We start from the raw sequence: 24,039 nt of genomic DNA, 5'->3' as shown, positions 1-24,039 counted from the left end.
CGCGGCGTGTTCCACACTCGAGGCTGTGAATCTCGAGAACACGCGAATATATAAAGTTCCGCCAACTGCGAGAGACCCTAAATCACGTCGGGGAAACTTCAATGCCAAATTGACCGGAGAATCCGTAAACAAGGTAAAAAATTCGTTCGAAATTAAAGCTCCGTCGCGTCTCCGACGTAATAATTTCTCCACCCGGCGGCGGGCACCCTCTGCGTATATACTTTCGAAACGCAGCGATTCGGTTTTCGTCTATAATCTCTCTCCCCCCCCCTCCCTCCCCCTCGCAAAAATTACACGCTTCTTGATTGCTCTAAGGATAGTGCCTGTCATCGGAATATCAAAACACGCGCATACGCACTGAAATCCAACTTAATCCGATGCAGCGAGCGCACGTCTCTCGCCAAACGCATCTCTCGACAGCGGCATATAGCCCGCGACTATATACGTGCAACTGATTTTCCGGCGATGCAACGCCGTTGACAGCCGTTCATTAATCGTGACGTTCGGTATACATTGCAATCTGCCGGGGCGTCGAGCGCGCGAGCGAGAGATGGGATTAACGAGAGAGATGTTTCGGCCACGTTATCGTCGCATTTTTTTAACAATGTTAAACCTTTACAAACCGCGTAAACGCCCGCGCGTGTTTCTCTGTGAAATAAATCCAATACGTTTCTCTCTCTCTCTCTCTCTCTCTCGCTTTCTATCTTGGCAATGATTTGTTATTGCATTAACGTGGCGGCCGTACATTTTAGAGATTTTATTTTGATATTATATTCCCGAACACACAACGACGAGATAAAGCCGGCTCGAGTCGGTTGTTAGTTAATCATTTTCCGAATATGTCAGCCGGTTATTAGACTCCCATGTTTTTGTGCAGTTAACGTGTTTATACAGCGTTCATCATTTCGCCGTATATATATATACATATATATATATATATATATATGTCAGCGTTAATTAATTCTACATTACATGCTACTTCTAGTGTTCAACTTCTGTTTAGAAGTCGTATCGCTCAGATTACAGGCGCAATTCCGTTAAACTTTTCAGAGAGATAGTGTAATCAATTTCCCGTTATACGCGTGCACAGAGAAGTCGTTGATACATTCCCGACACGGAGGGTCTACGATAATGTCTGGAAAGTTAGATAACGAACTAATAGCGTCGTTACTCTTCAATACGCACGCTGTTACAAACATGAAATACATAGTTATTCATTTTTCGTCCTTCGTGAAACTCGTTTACGCGAAGCGAAGCGAAACACGCGCGCGCGCGCAGAGATATAAATATTTATCCCGAGACCCTCGTTTTCGCGAGCATCGTCCTCCGATCGAGAGATACTCTCGCATTAGTGAGCATGATAAGTTGCATGTCCAGTCGCCGCAAAGCGCATCCTCCGCGCACGCTCGGCGCTGCGCCGAAGCGAGCGAGACTGGACGGCGAGCAGGCAGGGAACGCGCGCGGCTGGTCGCTGCCCCCCTCGGAAGAAAATCTTATGAATGAGCGGGTTCCCCATTCACTTTTAACCGTAGAGAACAGCCGTAACGAGCAGCACGGTGTTCCGAAGCCGCGATGCTCGCGCAATACGCGGCGATCCATCGCGCAATATCGGGACGCGACAATTCGTCTATACTGAATTTGATAGAGCAGCAATAGTGCGGCGAATATTGCGTTTTGTCGCGCAGATAATTTCAATTCCGTGGGATATACGTGACAACGTACGCTTTTGCCGGCATATTAGATACTCAAAGCGTAAAAATAAGTTATATACCTGTTCTACATCATTTATATGTATTTTCGTCACATAGATCAAATATATTGACGTGTAAAATTGAATAGATATTAAAATTCAGACATTAAAGTAATGCAATATTAAAATATTAAAATTTTTATGGCGATCAATCGAGTGAAAGGTGGGATATGAAAAGTATCCTACGATCTTTTTCAATCACCATTCAAAGAAGTGATGCTTGTTAGGATCAAACTCATATTATCTTTCACTAAAACCGCTTGTGCACGCACATATACGTCATATAAATATTTATCTTACGCAAACAGCCGTAAAAATGATGCCAAGGAGCAAAGTGCAATATGTAGCGTACGCGAGATCGATAAGGATCGAGCGAAAGTTCAATGCCGTTCAATAGTAGTCGCGATACGCGCGCGGGCATCGCGCCGTGCGTCGCTTATTATGCACCACGCCTGCGTTTTATTACTTATTGTCGAGACGGGAGTATCTCGTTGAGCGCTGCACTACACACCGCGCGCGCGCGCGCAACGATGTCGCACACAGTTCGAGAGTGACTGACTATCTCACGCGACAAAACGCTTTGTCTCCGTCCACTTATCTCGATCGTCTTCGCTCGCAGGAGTGTACGCCTCCAGCGAGTAATTGCGTCGGCAATTCAATCGCCGCGAAATTATCGCGCCATTACTCGCGCGAGCCGTGTCCCGTCGGGCGAGTAACACTCGTCAACCGCGCGATCTAACTATCGCGCGTATCGTCAATCCGGATTGATAACTTTTCCAAATCTCCGACCTTGCTTTCCCTTTTAATACGTAGTTTGCAATTTATCTTAATATAATTACATGTAGGACTTAAAGATCACAGTCAACATAATTTTTTTTTATCACGAGAGAAATCAGTTGATTCCTTTTTGAAAATATCGTTAAATTTGAGAACCATGCATTTTGTCAACAAATTACTCAATCTACTTTTACATTAGTATCACGTGGAATTATTTAACGTAAAGAAAGTCACGCTATTCTTGTAATTCTAATTGCACCAACGACTTCTAATTAAATTACTGCGCTGCGACATTTCCTTACAATGGTCAGAACAATGAAGCCTTTTACGTAAAAAGTTTTAACGACCGATTAAATAAACGCAATACGAAGAAAACTGTCGGAATGGTATAAGATTTCGATTACTTATAATTAATCATTGTCCACTTATTACGAATAATTTGTTATATCACCGTATATTGTTACTCATAATTGATTAAATAATTACGGAGTAGAGCTTCTTTGCGATCGCTCGAACAATGAAACTTTCTCTGTAAAAGCGACTCTAACGAGTGATTAAGTAGCCAGAATAGGAAGATATAATAGCATAAAATTATATAAAATAAGACTGCAATTAATTATTGCCTATTACGGCCTCTACAGTGGAATTAGTACATGGTACTATATTATGATAGATGATACATCATTATATATTTAAATATAAACATTATTATATATATATACACACACACACACACACACACACACACACACACACATACATACATACGCGCGATAAAATTAATATAAATGCATCTAATTTTATGATAATTCCGTATATATAATTGCAATGCTTTCCCAAGAATTTATCTCGCGCGTTCTTCACTGCAGCTCGAGATATCTACTCGCATGATTATTATCTTGAATATCCATTTCAAGTCAAAGTCTAACATTAACATGTCGCGTGCCATGTTTCCTTATCAGTGTCATTGAATAAGAAAACTCACCATGAGTCATCTTTGTAATGCAACAGATGCATCAGTTATTTATGTCCTGCTGCAGTTGAACTGCTCCATTTTCTCGTTTAAATGGCCTAACTACCTAATTACAGGGTGTGTCGCAAGGAATTTTATGCATACAATTCTAGTCGCGATAATATTAAAATATAATCAAATTTTTTGTGCATATGTAGATACGTACAATTTTATTACATTATATATAATGTCACAAAGAGAAACGCGCGCGATATAGAAATTTTTTTCTAGAAGTGTCAGAATTTACATACAACGCAAAATAAGAATCTATCTAGTAAATATCCAAAAAATATCCTTTAAAAAAAATTAATAGAAACAAAAAATCTTTTTATCTAAATATCCAATATGTGTAACACTTGTGTATAATAATAATTGTTATCTACCAAAACATAAAAGATACTATAATATTCTATCTAATATGAATCTTTCGTCACACAAAGAAAAACGGTTCGAATCAGAATACGCTAATCATAAATGCACCTGCTTATTAAAATTCAAATCGAGCGTTTCGCCTTCAACGTCACTCGAGATGACGTACCTCGATTTCCTTCGATCCGCGAGTCGATCGTTCAATATACCTACTAATGCCTATCGCGTTCTCAATACAAGCATTATGAAAGCAGCACAGTTGTAATGATATGTAGTACGCAGGTGTAGTTTACAAAAGCAAAGCGCATATACCGAAGACGACTCGGAGCTGTACTTACGCTTGTCTCACGAATCCAGGGGAGGAGGAAGTCCTTCCCAAATCACCACCACCGAATCACCACGAGGCGCGGCGAGGCGATCCCGATCGCGGCGCGCACCGGTCAACCCGTCACCACGGCAGCGCGGCGGATCCTTCACTCATCGAGCGGAAAATCGAATGTCTGTCGAAGCCGGTGGATTTCCCGGCGACATACGCGATCAGGCGCGCGCTTCCGCGCCGGAGGATGCGTTGTCAGGGGAAGCGCACGAGAGGGAGAGAGAGAAAGGGAGGAAAATGTATCAAAGATACATAGGAGCCATACAGAGACTGAGAGAGAAAAAGAGAGAGAGAGAGAGAGAGAGCTGTCTTCTCTCGTCGTCCCTTCTCGCTCTTCCTCTTTCCCCGTTGGCGCGATCGTTTCGTTTTTCGTCGCTGCTGCTGTTGGTCGCAAGCGCGGTTCAAAGCGCGATGCTGTCACGGTACGCTTCGCGGGGTACGCGCGCAAACCCCATACTCGCACGCGTCGCGTCCCAATCAGAGACTGAGGCGCCTAGAGACAGGCCGCCCGTATAAATGCGCCGCAGTGCAAGCGGTCGAAGTGCCGCGGATGGAAAGGGGAATCGGAGTCGATTCGCCGCGCACCGCGAGGGGTCACTACAGATTGGAGAACGCGCGCGCTCGTCGCGATATCATTGATAACGTTGATACAACGAGACTGTAAACATGAACATTGTCAATAAGATCTCTCTTGCTTGCATGTATGTTAACGGAATGTCATTTTTCCCCGATAAAACCTAGATTATTTTTATTTTAATTTTTTTGTAAAATCTGTATTGATGTTTTGCGTAGAAATATAAAATTTAATAATAAATATCTTATTTTTGTTTTGATAGAGACATAAATGTCTCTCTTGCAGTTTTTTCTGTCATTTGTGATTATTTTCTTTAAAGTGAAATTACTTGTTTATTTCGCATCATTGATTACCGACCAAAATTTTCGGGTTTATGTAGCCGTCGATAAATACGTGCTTGTAGAATACCATCGCAACAATCTAATCGACTTCGGGTAACAATGGTTTATACATATATTTTTAATTATTTATAAGCGTTTTGTGTGCTTTGAGGGAATTTTTGTGGAAAATAATGATTAATCAGTTAATTAAAATGACTTATATAATAAATAATTAACATTATATACATTGATATTTAACGTAAGTGTGCACGACTGCGAGTGTGTAATTATTATAACCAGACAATTACGATAATGATAAATAATAGCTAAAAAGCTAATTAAAAATTAGCACTTTAGGTGCAAAGTATATTTAGTATAATATCAGTTTTTTAAATGTGATAAACATTTTACAGTAACTTCTAATTTATAATATATTAGAGATATAGATATCTTTATAATACCTATTTTTCACATATAAAATATAGTTATACATGTGAATTGCTTTTCCTGCGCCTCTTGTGTACTCTAAATGCAATTCCATATGAATTTCCTCAATCAGCAGGTGCGATTCCGTGGGAAGGGAGATGTTTAGGGCGAATTACTATGGAAACCCATATAAAGCTTTGTCAGGTCTCACAAACTCCAGTGAACTTAGCTCTCTACGCAAAGACGCAACGCGTTTACTAACTCATAAACTCTTAGGTTAAATTAATTTATTAGAATAATAAATGACAATAAGCTTCCTCGAAGAAAATATCGCAGCTATACGTGTACAATGAGTGAGATTACATCTCACAAGAGAGATAAGAGGGAAAAGCGAATCCCGCCGGGTGGGAAAGTGCGCATCGCTGAAAGCACGAAGTGCAGGAAATCCCTGTTGAAGTTAAAGCAGCAAGAGTACTTGATGGAAAAGAGCCTCGCCAACTTGATGGAGAACATGAAACTGGAACCAGAAGTTCTACGACCCGTTTTGCATAATATGAGTGACATCTCGAAAAACAGGTAGGCAGCAGAAAAACGAATCAGTCGATTTTAGATTGCGTTATGCATATCAAGTCCGCACGCGGCATCGTCCTCTCGCAATGCGGTTTAAACTTCGATACTTCTTCGAAGGCAGATTTTTCTGGATGGCATGAGAAAACCCTTGGAGGAAATTACGGAGGAACTGCGATCGGTACAATCGATCACGAATTGTCCCGAGCAGATCCAGAAGTTAGGTAAATCTCTTTAGCGTAATTCATTTGTTCTCCACTGATAACGCTATTCTCATTTTCATTCTCGTCACTCTCTCGAATTATTTTTGTACCTCATCTAAAATTTTTACATAATATTATTATGCATGCTGCGCCTTCTGTATTTTTAAAATTTATTTAAACAGAATTAACATTTTAATCCATGCGCATCTATTATTAAAGAGATAAATTCGACATTTAAAACTAAGAAATTAACATATGATTTATTTAGATACGAATGCATACAAACAACGGCTAGTGAGACTGTCGCGAAAAATTCGGGACTTTCAGAACTTCTGCCAATTGCAGACTGCGACTCTGTCGCAGGAGCAAACCGCTCTCGAATCTGAATTACGCGAATTTGAATCAAATTTGCATAAGTATGAAAATGCAACCGGTAGCATCGGCAAACCGACGTCCGCCGCGACTTCTAACAAGGAAAATAAAAAGTGTTGTGATTATAAGGCGATCGAGAACTTCCACGAGTTAATTGCTAAAACAGGTACCGAACTACATTTGCATTCGCTCTGCGTTAGCAATTAAAGTGCGTAATAAAATATAATTTATGACAGTTGCGTGTTACTTTATAACACGTAATATGTTTACGTTAAATGTCGCCTAATGAAATGTTTATATTAATCCAATCAAGTCAGATATAAATAATAAATATGTTCTATTCTCAATTTTTTTTTTCGATATATTCTTAAACTTCATTTTTATACATATTTTATAAGACTTTCGCTCTGTGTCATAATTTTATTATTAAATACATCAATTCCATCAATTACTATGGCGATATTTAAAAAATCAATATGCAGATTAAAAAAATCACATTACAGGCCACACTGATAACTGGAGCGACGAGGATCATCTGTTGTTCCTGAAAATGCGGAAGAAATGCAGCAGCATCCCTGCCCTTGTGGCTGCCATTCGAGTCAAATGTCCGGATCTCACAGCGGAGGCAATAGTAAATCATGAGGCTTGGTACAAGGTTTATCTGAGCCTGCGTGAAAAGCAACGATCGAGCGTCAGAGAGTGGCGCAAACGAAAAGAAATGGAGAAGATGAAGGTGAAGAATCACGAGGATGAAACCGGGGCCGAGACCTTGGAAGAGACTTCGCGAGAGAAAGGAAACTCCGATATCACAAAAGATCTTTCCTCTTGCGTGACGGATAAGTGTAAAAAGGGAACAACTGGCGAGCCCGTTGATATCAATAATCGGAAGAAGGAATTAGTAAGACGGTGGAAAGAGGAGAGAGAGAGTAAACGTTCGATCGACGAGGAGCAGTTAAGGATTCTGACGGAGTCGAAGCTTGCCGCGCAAGAAAAACGTAAGAGGGAAAGATTGAAAAGGCTTCGGAAAGTTTTGGCGGAACATCGTGAGAGAAGATCAATGGAAGTTTCTTCGAAAGACGATTCGAGAGGGGGACCAAAGTACAATCCGACATTGATCAAAGCCTTTAGGTAACGTCAGCCGTTTTCAAAATAGAACTTGGGACAATAACACGCTAAATAATAAAATAATGAGAAAAGTTTTTAGCTAATTTTGATCTGCAATTTATTTTACAACCTAATAAAAAATTTTTGTATATTTTAACAAGTGACTTAAATAATTATAATATAAATGTAGCTTCTGCTAATTGTGCTAAATCTTAGAAATAATAATATAAAGTTGTTGTGGTCTTATAATGCTGACAGAAAGCAAGATGCAGAATATACAAGTAGAAAAAAAAATTTAATAGCGAGTCGGAGGTTGGCTAAAACTCAAACGGTAAAAATCATAAGACCGCAAATAACGAAAAAACAAGATCATTCGACCCTGTTGAATTTGACTGAAGTGTGGAGAGAAAAATGTAGAATACACGATTCTAACACGAGGGAACCGAAAAAACTGCAATATATCAAAGACGTTCCACGTTTGTACGTTTTTAAGAAATGCTTATTTTTATATGTTTAATTTATAATATTTACATCTGAAAATTTCGTCTCTTCAGATATGTCCAGTGGAGAAACAGGGAATCGATAGAGATCAAGGATGCCCTAACATTTTCTTGAAGTTGAAGATTTTTTTTTTTTCAGCCAATGTTCATTTAACGGAGAAGGCAATTAAAAAATTCACAAAACATTGATATATACTTATGTTTATTTTTCTTTACGAACGTACCTTTTTGTTTCTTTCAGACGATGAACATAATAAGTTATGAGTAAACGAGTGCTGAATTTATCCAGAGAATCGCCGTTTCGGCTTTACAATTTATTATTATAAATCGCTATCTCTCTCTGTGTTTGTTTCGTTATTTTTATTTCATTTTCAGAAGAAAAAAAATAAAAGAAAAAGAGAAGAAGATTACCGTCGTCGTCTCGGATAACTTCAACCCTCGGCGGCTTTATACTCAAATATATATAATATACTTTCTATCAATCTTTTTCTGTTCATTAATTCGAGATATTCCTTCGTTTAGATTACCAAATACAAAAACACATAGGTAATACAATATGTATAATATATATAATGCTATAATACAAAAGAGAATGTCCCGTATCGCGCCGAATACAATAGCTCGACGACAGTTCGACGGCTCGACTCGCAACATTTTTAAATTCCTCTTAATAATTATCACTATTATTAATTACTACATTTGTTTACATATCGCGGCACAATCCTACACGGCACGATACGGCGGCACCTCTCACTCTTTGTGAGAATACGCGCAAAGACTCTAAAACGTACTCTATATTTTTTTTTGTTTCCTCGCTTTTAGACAGTATCTGTATTTATATTTATACTCTTGCATTTTTATTTATTTATATATTTATATATATGTAGAAATATAATTTAGAATTTATAATGCATACTTAGGAGTTTGTTTTTTATTACAACGAACGATAAATCCGTATTTAACACATACTCTATTTCATTCACGCTCTCTCGATTGACACACACGTCCCTGCAACGTCATTGCCGCGATTTTTTTTATCACTAACCTAAAGGATAAATATGTACAAGTGTGAACATTTGTACAGCGAAACCTTCCTTTCGTCCCCTGTATCATTAACAGTTGTTTTCTAAATCAACAGTGAAGTCCATGTAGATTGCGCTATTTGTTGTCTCTCGTGTCGATAGACTAATATTTTTCTCTAATTTTTGCTCTGTTAATCATAATTCCGTCGTTTGTTACTCCTTTCGAATAACAGCGGATTGTTTCACAATAACAACGCTTTCTTTTCTTTCTCGGATCAAAACTTTCTTTTTCTATATGAAAATCAATAAGAAATATTTGTATTTCCTTTTAAACGAACGTTCCGAAGAGATATCTTATGAGAAAACTTTAAAAAAGAACAGTCGAATTATATGATAAAAATTTTAGTCTCTTTGGTAAGTGAACGAAATAAAATGCTTAAATTGAACTAAATTGATTTACAGATACAAGAAAAAGTTATCGGCAGAAAAAAGAAATCTTTTCTGAGAGAGGGTTTTGGTAAACGCATGAGTTATTGATAAATTTTATTAGAATCTTTACATTCGTGAATTATGTACAGATATAATTGCATATGTATATATATACTATATGTATATGTATAATCGTAACTATCATTACGGGTTCGAAAAGAAAGATTTCCTCGAATTTTTTCGTGACAATACTGAAGAGGCTGACTTTGGAGAGAACTGCCACCAAAGCCGCGCGAGAGTATACAGTGCGGTCCAAGATTTGTACATACATATTTTTTGGACTTCAAATTAAAATATGTTCATGCACATTGCCGTTCCTACTCCTCATATCATAGCTGTTTTCTCGCATGGAACGCTCGATCTCAAGAACGAGATTATTCTAATTTGTAAGACTATTAAAAAATGTTTGACGTAATTTAAAAAAAAAACGTATATGCAATATTTCAAATGATACATCGAATGATGCGGAAAACAATTTTGGCAAACTATATAATACTAATTATATATATAATTATATATATTCCGTTACATAATATATAATAATTATATAAGCACAAAATACATATATATATATATATATATATAATAGATATTTACGTGTATTATATGTATTACACATTAAAAATATTTTATAATATTAGTAATAAAAATTTATATTATTAATATACTATAATATCCTTTCTTAAACAGTGAATATAAAAAACTTTTAACAATCTCAGACTTGTCTCGTCATTGAGACCGAGCGTCGTACGAGAAAACAGCTATAAAGTGACGAGTAAGAACAGCATGAACCGATACATTTCAATGTTAAGCCCAAAAGTAGAAATTCTACACAGCACTGGCATATAGCTATTTTACAAAATTTTGACTTTTCTGCAGAGAGAACGTTTTCATCAATTATAGAAATGTACGATAGAAAAACGGTATAAAAGAACTAGTAATTTTTAAGCGACTTGTAGAATACGAAATTGTTTGCTAAGTGAACCAATATATTCTTTTTTTTTCTTTCGCGTATAATACAGCCTGGTTCGAGCCGTGATATTATTAAATTGTCGATTTGCGAGAAATAATTCTTGCTTTACCGTATTTTTGGGAGCAGACGTTATTATTAAATAAAAAACTCCGGATTAATCTGACTTTCTCACAAAACCTGCTCATATTTCCTAATCATAAAACGATTACACGAATATCTGATTAATAAATTATTCTTTCCGATCTTTTTTCTAAAAGTGAACTGCACGTGTCGGGAAATAAGTTCTCGCTTAAACTCTAGCATTGCACGCTTCGAGGACGGTATACAATTTTGGAAACAAGATTCCACAATTCGCATCGTGTGACTTGTTGACAAAAAAATAATTTTGTGTAATATACGTGTGATAATATATAAAATTATATAAACTAATGAAATTTTGCGATATAACTTTAGATAATCACAGTATTTTCGCAATACAAAAATTGTAATAATTTAATGTCACTTTAGAAAAATGTTACTATTTTTACGTCACAATGTGTACGTTATAAAATAATGTTAACATTTTTCGCAAAAGATAAATATATTCACAATTACGAAGATATTCGATATAAAGATATTTTTTGCACAAACCGGTATCGGTTAAACCTGTTGGAAAATCAAACACTTAAATAATTTTGTGCACGTATTACCGATCACGTTGCAGTTACAAAAAGAAAAGCCAGTCCCTCCACAATCGAGCCTCTCGCGCCGAAGTCTAATAACTGATTCGCCGATTGATAAATAATAATAATGAGACATAACGAAGCAAAGCGAATTAACTCACATATAAAACTATATGATACGTTATAAAACTAATAAATTAATAATAGTATTTTTGGAGAGACCACATAGAGTGTACAGAATTCAAATTTTCGGATTTTACCGACTACAGAAAGTTTTCATCGCGATTTCGCAATACTTGCGACAAGAAGAGCTAATAAGAAAAATGCGAACGATTATGAGAAGTGAGAAGTCACGTGCGTAAAATCAAATTTTCAATTTTCAGAAATCGAGAAAACGATTTTACGACTAATGATTTTGTGCGGGATTTTTGTTGCGTGTGAAACAACGCGCAACGATTACTATATATTACGGTTCGCGTTTTGCTTTCTCCTGGATTCGAGAATCGTCGTTCGTAAAAATCTGGTGTTTTGCAGTCTTCTATATAGTATTTAGCATCTCGAATTTCTATCAAAAAACGAGACAAGTATTTTTTTTCTGTTTTCTAAGAGAATTCAGTACGTCTAATAAATGAATTTCACTAATATCTACACGTCAGAAACGCACGTGGCCCGAGTTTATTCGCACATCCGACAGATAGGCAGATTTCTTGCTACACAGATAGCCTAGTTATTAAAATATTTCATAAAAATGAAAATTAATCTTAAGCAAAAATCACATAATTTTACCCAATTTTTATATGCACGAGAAATATTCGAATCTCGAGAAGCAGAAAGATAAAAAAAAAAGCGGATAGCGTGTGTGACAAAAGCTTTTTCCCCCGGGGCGAAATTCCTACGTGCGCTTCTAAAGTCAACGCGTATCCTTAACGCTAAACGAATGAATTCACACACGTTTTACTGTCAGATTTATTGACGTGATATAGACGGGTGTACATCTGGGGCCTCGATAGAACGCGAGTTTAATCGTAAATCAAGTAAGAGAATGTGCTGAGATCTTACGTTCGTCAATAAAGTTATCAAATCCGCAAACAGTACGAAAATTTGCGCATAGTCTCTCATAATCGAATGTAAATGCATCGCGCCGCTAATAATCGATTAACACTTTCTCGCGACACGGGATAAGTTCGCACAAATCGCATCTGACAGAATTGTAATAAATTTAACAATTTTATATAAAATCAAAAGCTATAAATTAGTTTTCTGTTTTTAATGAGAAAAGTTGAGAGACATAGCGATAAAACTGAATGAATACTCCACGCGATATATATAGATAAAAATTTAATAATTTCCTTCTAATCTTCGTTTCTAATTTCTTTTCCTTATTAGGAAATAAAGATTACAAAAAAATTAAGATGTAAAATTATATATAAAGTAATAAAAATCTCTCAATATAAATTTTCAAAAGAGACGAAGTATATAATTAAAGAAATAATATGATGAATCGACATTCTCATTTCTCTGAATGCGTACTTGTATCCATTCAACTTTTTCCCTGGATATTATGGAAAATATGAAGGCTCTGTGTAATCGTTAATTACTGTGAAATGTGTGCTAACGAAGCATCGCCAGCAAATTATTCCTCGAAGCGTTCGTTACAAAAAAAAACAGGTTCCGGAACATTCCAGAACGGAAGCGTTCGTTTGATCGTCGTCGTTACCGTCTTCGTTTCCAAGCCAAAAAGACATGCAGCGCTCCGCCAATTGTAAGATAAATCACAATTACTTCTGACAATCGATATTCGTGGTATCTTATAAGTCCCGATGGATAGTAAAATAAATACGTTTAACTATTCGAATTTGATTTAGTCGGGCAACCATTATTTCGCGTTTCTATTTCCTGTTGCTAGGAAAATTAATGAGACGATGCCTTGTCTCTTTTTTTTGCTTCGTTCTCTTTTTATCTATATATTTGTAAGTTATGAAAGTAAAAAAAAAAAAAGATTAATCGCAATAGAAAAATAATCAAATAAATATAATTTCATCAATATAATTTCTTTACGCTTCTCGAAATCACAATTGCTCTTGAATCTAGTATTAATTTTAAATTTCTAGAAAAAAAGACTTATTTTTTATTTATATATTGTCATATATTGTTCGACAAATCGTGATATTCTTCTTCGAGTGCAGGAGCGGCTGCTGTACGTTAACAATGGAAACGAAGTCGAAAGCGAAGGATGCGATTCTAAAATTGTTCGTTTCTAAAAGTTCTGTAGAATATAGCGGCTGCAAAATTTTATCGCTTTTTAAAGTAAGTATTGCATCCTATTAGTGATTTCTCAACTAATCAGCTATATCTTTTACGGATATCAGCTGTATCTTTTACGGATTACAAATATTTAAACAAATTTGCTGAAACTCTTTTTAGCTTTTGAATTCCCAAATGACTCATATTTTAGAATCGTGTCCTTCGAGTAACTTGTACACTTTGAATTTTTTTTCGTATTTCTCTGTCGTCTTACGCCAATAGATTCCGCTTTACGCTTTCATCGAGAGAGTACGCCATACACACACACTACCTCTATAAGCTTGTATAAAAAAAACGATACCGTTTTGTTTGTTCTTTCCTTTCCTTTTTTTTTAATCGTTTTCGTCGTTTCGTACACCAAGGACGAGTGAGTGCATGAAGCAAACTATATTGGGACAACATGAATCCTGAATAAATACTTAATATTACAACAAAATCTTAAGTATTCTTCGTAAAATGTCACCACTATATAGTTTGTAAGAAAATAAGATACTTTACTTGAAGATTTTTATGTACAGATATTACAAACAACATTTCGTAATGCATAGGCAATTGCGTCCTGCTACTCTATTATTATACATACTGCAGGGGAGGATTTATACGAATCCGCCCTCCATCGAAGTTCGATTCATGTCGTCTGTCAAATTTTGTGGACCTTCAATATTTGGTATCGCGCTCCTTAAAAGGCGAGTAATTACCGCTTATATCGATAATACTGACCTAAAGTCTTTCGATATGCTTCAAAATTAAACATCAGATTTTCTTTATATTCCTTTAACGTACTTATTCAATATCACCATTTTTTTCTGAAGATAAATTTTATATTGAGTTAAAAAAAATTCTTTAAAAATTTACGTATCTATATATATATATATATATATATATATAAATAAAATGAATATATTGCATAACTAAATACTTAATATAATAACTTCAATCAGATGGTATAGTAGATTTTAGTTAACGCTAGATAAATATTGAGACTAAAACATCTTGCAATCAAACTTTGTTATAATAAATTCTTTACTATAAATAATCTATCAAATTATTATTAGACCATTTATGTTTATTTTTCTGTTAAATTTATTGTTGTACTATCAAACGTTCCTTGCGGTTTATTTTCCTTTCCTTCTACTTTATAAATAAAGTTTAAAATATTATTGCAAATATTAGTATTAAATATTATTGTAATCATAACAGAAATATCTCTTACATATCATATATTTTAGTTTTATCAAACTTAGGAACAAACGCAGCGAATTTTAAATATTCATTTATAAATTATCGAAATAAAATGTCTAAATATTAATAAGTTAGCATTATCGAAATAAGCAGCGCTTCACTCTGGAAAGAAAAGAATGTAATGACGAATTAAATTGAGAGATATTGCTTAAACTGCTTAAAATTTTTGTAGTCCTTTCCTCTTTGCTAATTTCTTTCATCCGTAAAATGAAATTAATCAATTATCGTTTTTACGTGACATTATTTACAAATGAATTTTGTTCGAATGTAGTTTATTGTACTTGACTTTTTTTCGGAGAACTTGGTTCGTAGTATCGTTTCGGATAATGGCTCTCAATGTTTCTCGCCTTTTGCGCCATTTCGACGGAATCGAACAATCACCAGAAGCTTTCGCTTGTCAAGAATGACTGTATTGATGGCGTACTTCGACGGGGAAGAAGGAAAAGCTAATTTGAACGAACCATGTTCCCGAGTCGGTCGTACGAAATATTTAACGAGCCGATCTCGCTAACAACAGCATGGCGGATCGATAAACCTCGCAGACGCCCGCCGTTTCGGCCAACAACACGCTAATCCTACCTCAACGTTCGATCGCGCTTAAAAATCTCTGGCTATCATTCCTATTGAAGATCTCTCTTTCACTCACACGCATTCCCACATAGCAATTATAGTCTCTATGCAATTTCCTGACGGAACGGTACCTTTGCCGGAACCGTTTTCGAATTCATCTCAACTTTGATGATCTGGGGAAAAAAAGAGTCGTCTCGGGTGACATGAGAAAGGGTCAATCGCGTCGCAATGACGTCCAAATTTTGGCTACATGGAATAAGAGTCATTCCAGCCGACCGATCACACACGCACATCATCGCGAGAATATTTTTATATATACACACAGGACGAGATATACCACCGCACTCACACTAGGAAGTCAGGGTCACTGTAGTCCTCTCCGCTCTCACTGCTATCGGAGATTCTTCTCCTCCTCTTCTTCTTGTGCTTCCTCACCGACTTGTCCGTCTTGTGTGCGCGGTGCTTCCGGTGTGACTCCCTCGCGTCCGGATGGGTGTGTATCGTTAGCTTCGGCACCCGGGGCGTCGTCGCCGGTGTCGCTGCGACCGTCGTCGTCGCCGTTGCCGCCATAACAGGCAACGAGTTTACCGAATTGTTCGGATGCTCCATCGGAGCGGTCAGATTCGATTGCAATGGTAAATGGTACTGCTGCTGGCCAGCCGCGATAAGAGCATTGGCATCTCCCACAACGACACCGTCTGCTATCGTCCTACCGCCGCCAGCTTCGGGATGCTGCGGTATCCTCGCTGTTTGTGGATTCTCTGCACTGTGCTTACCACCGCCGCTGGTGTCGGCAGCATCGTGACCACCATCATCGTCCGGTTCTTCAGGATCAAATTTAAGCATTAGCTGCTTGAAGTCCAGGTACTCTTTCACGAGCTTCTTCCTGCCGTTCGCGTCCAGTTCGTTGACGTTCGTCACACCCTCCTTTAGCCTCTGCAACGTGGCCTTAGGTTCAAAGAGCAGATTATTTTTACGATTCACTGCCTTTTCATAGACTTTAGCCGCTTCCGACGGCGAATATTGGCCGATCTTTGCGTCAGAAAACCCATAAAGATCTTTGAGATGTTGTCGAAGCGTTAATAAAAGTAAAAAGCCTTGACTGGCGGTAATATACTCCCTGAGCAAGGTAGTATTGCCTGGCAATCTGGCCAAAAGAGCTTCTTCGTCCTCTTCATCATCTTCTTCGTCCTCCAAAGTCGACAACTGAACGGGTTTTGGTTGACCGTCTGGTCCTAACACCATCGGTTGTCCCACCGGTTGTCCCATCGGTTGTCCCATCGGTTGTCCCATCGGCTGTCCAATCGGCTGTTCGGCCGGCTGTCCCGACATATGCCTGGCACTGCCCTCTTTAGGCAGCAGAGCCTCTTTAAAAGACTGTAGTAGATTCGTCCCAGACATAGAAATAATGATGTCGATGTGATGAATGATGAAAAGAGGTTCGTCTTGTACTTGATATGTAAAGTAGGCGAGATTGTCCGCCAAGTATAGCATCTGCGACAGACTAGTTTTAGCAGCCTCGTCGAAGTGCTTGAGAAAAGACAATACGATCGCCCGCCTCTGCTGTTTCGTGTTACGTAGAATCGTATAGAGGAAACCGTTAAGTGCGCCCGGGAATTCGCCCTCCTTCGTTCGCATACCCCTCACCGTGATGTCATTCTGTAGAATTTTCTGTAGCCGGTAGCTCAATTTGATGCCAAATTGCGACTTCATGTGGATGAAGCCGGGATATTTCTTTTCGATATCCTGCAATTGCTTATCCGCGCTGTGGCTCACGACTTTCTCGCAATCCGTGCTCATGCAGATCAAATAGGGCACTATCTGGACGGGATGTACCAGACCCTGCGCCAGGATCAGCTGAATAACTTTGAGGGCCGCATGTCGTACGCTTACGTTGACGTGTAGGAAAGACTCGAGAATTTCTTTAATATAGAGCTGGATAACAGTGCTCGCCATGCCTGACGATACGTCACCCATTTCCTTCAAGTTCTCCTGTTTAGACAATTTTGCCCATTCTAAATCCTGCTTGATCATCCTCTTCTCTTCCTCTTGCAGATATACTTCGATGTTGTTGAGCACCTGGATTCTCATGTGGACCAATGCGTACTCCGACGTGAGCAAATGATGATAGAGCTCTTTCAATTCCGGCAACATCATAAACTCATAATGTCGTATGCAAAGAGAACCAATGGCCGACAGCGTAAAGTGTCGGATATCGTCATTATCCAAATGAACGAAATAACTAAGTGTTTCGAAGACCTGATCCTTGATATTGTCCGCCAGGCCCTCTATCACCTCTGGATCCATGAAGTTAAAGTGACGTAGCAATAAGCCGACCGTGAAGAGTGCTCGTCGGAAGAACGGCCTGCACCTTATTAGCGAGGGATTCTTTGGATCCTTCTCGTAAAACGATTTGTAATCTGTTAAGTGTCCATAGTATTTCTTGAAGCAGTCTCGTATCAGGTTGTAGTTTCGCGTGACATTATTAACTACAGAGCCTAGACACGATAGACAGCTTGCGACCACCGATCTGTCGTGCTGTAAGATCAGCTTCACCGAGTCTTCTTCCAACTGTGCTAAAAAAGTTTCGCTGGGATGTTCCATCAGAGGCACCACCAATTCGAGCGTATGTGCAACGCTACTGATAATCTGATAGTCGCCCTGTGTCTGACATTTCAAGCTCAGATAAGGCTGTAGAGTGATTGCATGATTTACTAGCAATCGAGGCCGAATCTTCGCGAACAGATAGAGCGTTGTCAGGCACGCGACCAACCTCTGTGACGAGCCTTTCTTTTCCGATTTCTCCGAATCTAGATTTGTCTCCTCCAACCGTAGAACGTTCTCGATCAGACAGTCCACGATTTGCTTGCACGCTGTCAGCAAAGCCCGCGGCGGCTCCGTCTGCATTTTTGTGCTGTCGTCCTTGTCCTCCTTCGGTTTGAACAAACTTACCAAAAGCTGCTCAAACCACTCGAGTCCCATATCCTTGCTGGCTGCTACAACGTCCGTGATGTTCATCACTTTCCTCAACAACGATTCTGAGTCGAGAGTAGGGCGCTCTCTTACTGGGGTAAACCACATATTTTGGAAAACCTCCATGACGAGCTTCCGAATGCCCTCTTCGTCGTTCACTCTCCTTATCATCTTCACGCATATTTCTGGGATTTTGGGGAAATTTGGGCACTCCATGCAGATGTCCTTGAGAATCTTGATAACGCGTTTTCGGACGCTCACGCCAGTATCCAGGATTCTTGCCGACAGCATGTCATAATATTTGTCAATCAGTTCAGGTCTACTCAATACAAATTTTCCTACCAAGTCAACCGCTGCCTCCCGCACTGACGTTGAGTGATCGAGGAACGAGTGCTTCACGCCCAGCTGCATGTCCACTCTTGCCAGCACGCTCGGATCAGCCTCGACAATCATCGTGAGGCACTTCATTGCCTTGGTTCTGATGGCAATTGACGATTCTGTCAGCACATGGAGAATCTGCTTCAGGTATCTATCGAAACTTTGCGAGAACGGTCTCTTAGACGCGAGGTATTGCGAGATCAGCTCCGCGGAGTTGTAGTCGATGTACGTCTGAAGGATATCCGGTTTCGTTCCTGTGCTGCACAGTCTTATTCTACTGATAATGTACTTCTTCTTCTCTTCTATAACTCGATAAGCTTCAGAGTTCTTCTGCTCGTTATTGTCGTTCTCGTCTGGATCTTGCTCGTCCAACTCGGACTCGGTGTCTTGATCGCTGTTGTGATGCCGATTTTTCTTCTTCGTCCGTTTCTTGTGCATCTTCTTGCTCGGACTGTTTTTCGACTGACCCACCCGGGACTTCTCCATCGCGCAATCCCGATACCACTGGGCTAGGTAAAAATGACGCGCGTATCCGAGAGCCGGATCTTTCGTCCCGTTGACAGCCAGATAATCCAGGAGTACTTTCTGCAAAAACACGGTCCTCTCTTCGTCCTCGTTCAATCCTACGATCTCTTTGTCCTTTATCTGATCGTAGTCCGAGTCCTTTTGTTGCTCGAGTTTAATGTCTCGTATAATTTGATCAATGGTTGACAATTTGCACTGTGAATTGACTGCATCCTTGCGCAATCTGGCCGCTACCACGCCAAGATAATCGATGGAGGCTACGCGAAGCGACATATCAGAGCTTTTATTGGAAAAATGTCCCACTAACAGATTTCCGAGAAGACTTAACAGCAACTCGGCAGCGGGCCACTCGGGTTTATTCACCGTCGCTAATAAGTCTTGAACGAAATTCTCGAACAATGGTCTGTAATCGATCTCCTCGCCTTTGCTACCGCATTTGTTAAGAAATACCGTTAAAAAATTCCCAGCTATTCTGGTGGCGGTCTCGTATCTGTTAATAATGAAGACATCGGCGTCTACATGACTGGGTTTCTTCTCGTCGTCGTCCTTCGATTTGGAATCCGACAGAACCACCACGCATTGGATAAGCTGCAGGACCAACGCGGTCAACATCTGTATGTAATCCTCAGAATTGAGTCTGTACGTGCGTAAACTTCTTTTGCTGCTCGGTAATCTCGCAATTGACGCCAGGATGTCGTCCAATAATAATCTCCTATGCTTCTCGTACTTTGTGAATATTACAGTAACGAGTTTCAATGCGCTCAATTGAAGATCGCTCACCGATTCGACGAAAAACGGCGCGACGCCCAATGATGACGCATGCAGAACACTCGTGTCCGTTAGAACCTGTATGTTCAACAGCTCGGCCAGCAGACCTACCAGCTCGTGCATCTTATTGTAAAGCTGCAGGATACTCTTCTCCCGCACTTCCTTCGTATGTCCTCGCTTCTTGCGTCCGCTAGAATTAAAATTGTCAGTCTTGTTCTTCGTATCTATCTTATATACGGGATCGAAGGAAGGATAGATCGTGTTCTGCAGTTGAAACTTCATGAAAAGGACTATTCGGTCAATCACATCTTCCAAGTAGACTGTCTTCGGCATGTTGCTAGAGGTCATAATGTGCAACGCGATCAACGACGCATCCACGGCACGTTGCACCCGTTCCATCGCCAGTTGCATCCATAATCGTCCTTCATCGACGTCATCGTCCGGATCCACGAGCGGCGACACCCTCGCGCCATCTCGTATGTTCTTTTCCAAGATGTTCAGCAGCCTCACCAATTTATCTGTAGGTATCGATTCCATGGCGCCCAATGTTTTGAGCTTGGCCGCTTCCGTACAAAGATCGTGCAGTTGATACTTGGGAATAAGCATCTCCGCAAGCACTTCGCCGTCGTCCTCCAGATCGGCGTTCGTCATAATGTCTTCGGTATTCTCGAAGATTGTCTCTATGGTAGAGTTAAATCGTTGGTAAGTATTGGTCTCCATTAATTCCTCGACGCTCAGTTTGGCTAACACAGGCACTAACTTCTTCTCGATCTTGCGTATTTTTGGTTTCGTGGGCGAGTACGACGCATCTCGTTTATCATCTTCCTCGTCGTCGTCCACTATCCTTTTTCGCCTGCGGCCCTTGTCCTCGCTTTTTCGCCGCTCCGCTTTCTCCTTCTCTCGTTGCACCTGCCGCTCCTTTGCGCGAGCTTTAAAGTATTTGTTGTTCTTGCCGACCTCCTCCTCGCTCTCGGAGTCAGTTTTTGACGCCTCGTCACGATTGGAAATGCCCATTTTCGCCGCGCGACTCGGCGACTTCTCTGCAAACGCCGCCAGACTTTTCTGCATAAGCGCCTGATCGGCCAACGATAATCTGTTTAACATAACTATGGGCTCCTTCAGCTTTTCCGTCCCGGCAAATTTCATACTCTTCTCCGAATTATTATTCTGTTGATGTTGCACATTAGGCGCCATGCTAGCTGCAGCCGGATCTAAAGCGTTAACCATATCGGCGGCATGTATATTTGGAAAGGACGTGGTCTGAGAAGTCGGTAATAAATGTTGTATCGCATGATCGACGCTCTGCTTCGTATCGATGTTCTCCATCGGTAGGTCAAGATCGGAAAGACCGGCTACTGGGTCGAGAAGAAATTGCTGATTCTCCTGCACTGCATTATCGATGTCCAATGATTGACCGCTACCTAATGCATGATGTACTTGTTGATTCATCATTGAATCGTAAAGACTTTGCTGCATACCCATGGCTGAATGTTGTTGCAGAGGCACATTACGCATTGGGGATGTCATGTGCATGTTGTGTTGCGGCGTCATACCAGCCATGTTATGCTGAGGTGTCATATTGGTCATAGATGCCAGCGGTGCATTGGGCGAGTTCATGTGAGCCGGCGAGTACATGTTGGGTTGAAGAGTTACGTTCGCTAGGGGATTTATACAGTTCGTGTCCTCCTGCATATGTTGGGGCGTAGTCAACGTTCTCGTTTGTTCGGTCATAACGTTGCCTCTGGGCGACGGAGAAGGCACGGCGAAAGGAGACATCTGCGAGATGTCCGCATGATTCTGCGGAGTGATCGGCATCCGCGGGTGTTGCGCGTGAGCAATGCCGCTGGCAATCGGTGGCGGAAGTACAGATGACCTGGCTGCTGCAGAATGAGCCGGGCTGCCTTGGGGCGTTTGCCTGGAGCCCGAAGAGCTCGAGTAGGACGGCGAGAAACGACCATAGCTCGCCGGCGATTGATTCGCGTGCAGCATAGGCATAGCCTGCGTCCAGTTCCTTGGAGAATTGTGCTGGGTTCCTCTGAATACATCAGGGTTTATCTGCAAGATCGCCTTGAGCAATTCAGGCGTGTTTTGCTCGTTTTCCAGCGATTGCTCGGTACTCGGATAATTGTCCTTGAGTTCAATGTGTTCCGACGACGTCTGCGACAGTGACATTATCAATTGCGGCACGAGATTCTCGTCGCGAACGCTCAGCAATATCTGCGCCTCCTCTGCCACTCGTGGATGAAACAGCAGCGACTTATTAGTCAGAGTCTGTGGCAGCGGAGTCGGTAGGGGCATTTCGGGTAACAAGTCTGTGAGACTCGCGATACCAGCGAGGGTAGTTATTGGCACACTCGGTACAACCCCATTCATTTTGAGTTTCATTCGTTCTGGCATTACAGCCTGGACAAAAAAAAGAAAATCAAAATCAGTTTCAGTGTTCCTAAGTTTCCTCGCGTTGTGGGACAATACAATATGCTGAGCACTGCAAAGGCATGCTAAGAGTACTTGCTTACGATATGCAGTAAATGTAAATTAACTGAACATATCTAAATGCACTGTTTCCACGAACGTCTAAATAAATCATTGTTAAAATTTTCTCACACGCATTTCAAGACATACTGACACAAATATTTCACCGTTGACCGGAGCAGTCTCTAATCCTCGTTGAAGGACACACTAGCACTAAGGCAAATATTGGGAACTTGACAAAGTCTCTTAAGTTCCCATGTTGCAAAATGAAAGTTTCAACCAAATTTTGACGAAGCCAGTGGATCCTCCAATAAACGATCCATGTTTATCTGCACTTTGTTATCCTGCAACAAAAATTTGATCTGTATAGCCATTTTTCAAATGTATTGTATTTAAATATCTTTAAAAAAATTAAATATTTATAAAAATAAAAATAGAAGAAATGCTGGAATAAATAAAAATTACACGCTGAAATAAAAACAATGCATATTAAATAATATATGTAAATAAAAATAACTAACCTAAAATTAAAATGTTTTACATGTAATTCACATTGCTATAATCAAATATTTTCTCATTTAAGTGTGAATATCAAATTTAATTTTTTAAAATATTTGAAAATTATCTTATATATATTTTATAAAAACCAAAATTGTATTCTTTTCTGAATTATTTTATCATTTAAAAGCTAAATTTATTCTCAAATTTTTAAGTTACTGCTATACGGAATTTAAATACACAAAAGAAATATATTGTGCATTTTACGAAGTAGAACAGGAGCATACATTAAATTTATACAAGTCATATAATAACATTTGTAGAATAAACCTATGACGAATCATCACCTGGGCACATTCGAAACATAAGCATTGAAAAATCCTTCCTGGAAAAATTGGGTTGTTAATTTCTCATAAAAAAAAAATTTCTACATATTCGCATAAAAACAACCGGTCGTTGAACAGAATTGCAATATGATCAGCTGATGCACATGAACAAATTGGTATTTCCAGTAGCACAGCAAAACTGCACATTAGTAGGGTGCTCCATGACTATTCATCAATCTGAATCCACTTGCTTCCAGAGATCATACCAACATTAACAATCACCATGTACCACAGCATTATTCCTTTACCTTCTCAAAATAAAACGTCTACCATCCAACGTTGTGCACATCCACGAAGCGACCACGCGATCAGGTATAACAACACAAGGGGGAGTAGTACAAGTAGAGAGAGAGAGAAGGGGGGGAGGAGGGGGAAGCGCGAGATCCTCCTGCGGACGATGAACGTTGAACTCTGGTGGGCAGGCGAG

At 39.6% G+C, this 24,039-nt stretch overlaps 3 protein-coding genes and 1 long non-coding RNA gene across 7 annotated transcripts in view; 1 reads left to right on the top strand and 3 right to left on the bottom strand.

Moving 5' to 3' along the window:
- Positions 1-4,764, bottom strand: part of LOC105449567 (GAS2-like protein 2) — a 67,200-nt gene extending 62,436 nt beyond the window's left edge. The window contains exon 1 of one of the 2 annotated variants that reach the window (XM_011688833.1): positions 4,247-4,764. The gene's annotated coding sequence lies outside the window, so the exon portion shown is untranslated. Of the gene's footprint in view, positions 1-2,050; positions 2,244-4,246 lie in introns of those variants that run through there. The other variant, XM_011688834.1, reaches the window with a different exon arrangement.
- Positions 4,765-5,530: 766 nt separating this feature from the next.
- Positions 5,531-6,294, bottom strand: LOC105449568. The gene is made up of 2 exons (XR_974352.1): positions 6,080-6,294; positions 5,531-5,779 (listed from the first exon to the last, which is right to left on the bottom strand). It is a non-coding gene; the product is annotated as an uncharacterized LOC105449568 (long non-coding RNA).
- On the top strand, positions 5,844-8,832 carry LOC105449569 (coiled-coil domain-containing protein 112-like). 3 transcript variants are annotated; one of them, XM_011688837.1, is made up of 7 exons: positions 5,844-6,180; positions 6,292-6,395; positions 6,643-6,912; positions 7,250-7,874; positions 8,109-8,330; positions 8,405-8,512; positions 8,592-8,832. In XM_011688837.1, exons 1-6 carry the CDS (start codon positions 5,954-5,956, stop codon positions 8,463-8,465), a joined length of 1,509 nt encoding a protein of 502 aa, XP_011687139.1. In that variant the 5' UTR covers positions 5,844-5,953; the 3' UTR covers positions 8,466-8,512; positions 8,592-8,832. The 3 variants fall into 3 exon arrangements, with proteins under 3 accessions (XP_011687139.1, XP_011687137.1, XP_011687140.1); XM_011688835.1 differs by having other exon boundaries at positions 8,405-8,832; XM_011688838.1 differs by having other exon boundaries at positions 6,101-6,180; positions 6,296-6,395; positions 8,405-8,832.
- A 6,465-nt stretch (positions 8,833-15,297) lies between these two features.
- LOC105449565 (nipped-B-like protein B) lies at positions 15,298-23,939 on the bottom strand. Its single transcript, XM_011688831.1, has 3 exons — positions 23,861-23,939; positions 22,883-23,072; positions 15,298-22,659 (listed from the first exon to the last, which is right to left on the bottom strand). The coding sequence occupies exon 3, from the start codon at positions 22,651-22,653 to the stop codon at positions 15,958-15,960; it is 6,696 nt and encodes a 2,231-aa protein (XP_011687133.1). The 5' UTR covers positions 22,654-22,659; positions 22,883-23,072; positions 23,861-23,939; the 3' UTR covers positions 15,298-15,957.
- Positions 23,940-24,039: the final 100 nt, after the last annotated feature.

Source organism: Wasmannia auropunctata, unplaced genomic scaffold (assembly GCF_000956235.1).
Source record: "Wasmannia auropunctata unplaced genomic scaffold, wasmannia.A_1.0 LD336074.1, whole genome shotgun sequence".
In the NCBI taxonomy this organism is placed as follows: domain Eukaryota; kingdom Metazoa; phylum Arthropoda; class Insecta; order Hymenoptera; family Formicidae; genus Wasmannia; species Wasmannia auropunctata.
Note: the sequence above shows the minus strand (reverse complement) of the source record. Positions and strands in the feature narration are given on the sequence as shown.

What these genes read in the sequence shown, in the direction of transcription:
- LOC105449569 (XM_011688837.1), top strand. Translation starts at nt 5,954, where the DNA reads ATGAGTGAGATTACATCTCACAAGAGAGATAAGAGGGAAAAGCGAATC. An exon ending in AGTGACATCTCGAAAAACAG is followed by an intron (nt 6,181 to 6,291) that starts GTAGGCAGCAGA and finishes ACTTCTTCGAAG; the next exon opens with GCAGATTTTTCTGGATGGCA. An exon ending in CGAGCAGATCCAGAAGTTAG is followed by an intron (nt 6,396 to 6,642) that starts GTAAATCTCTTT and finishes TGATTTATTTAG; the next exon opens with ATACGAATGCATACAAACAA.
- LOC105449565 (XM_011688831.1), bottom strand. Translation starts at nt 22,653, where the DNA reads ATGCCAGAACGAATGAAACTCAAAATGAATGGGGTTGTACCGAGTGTG.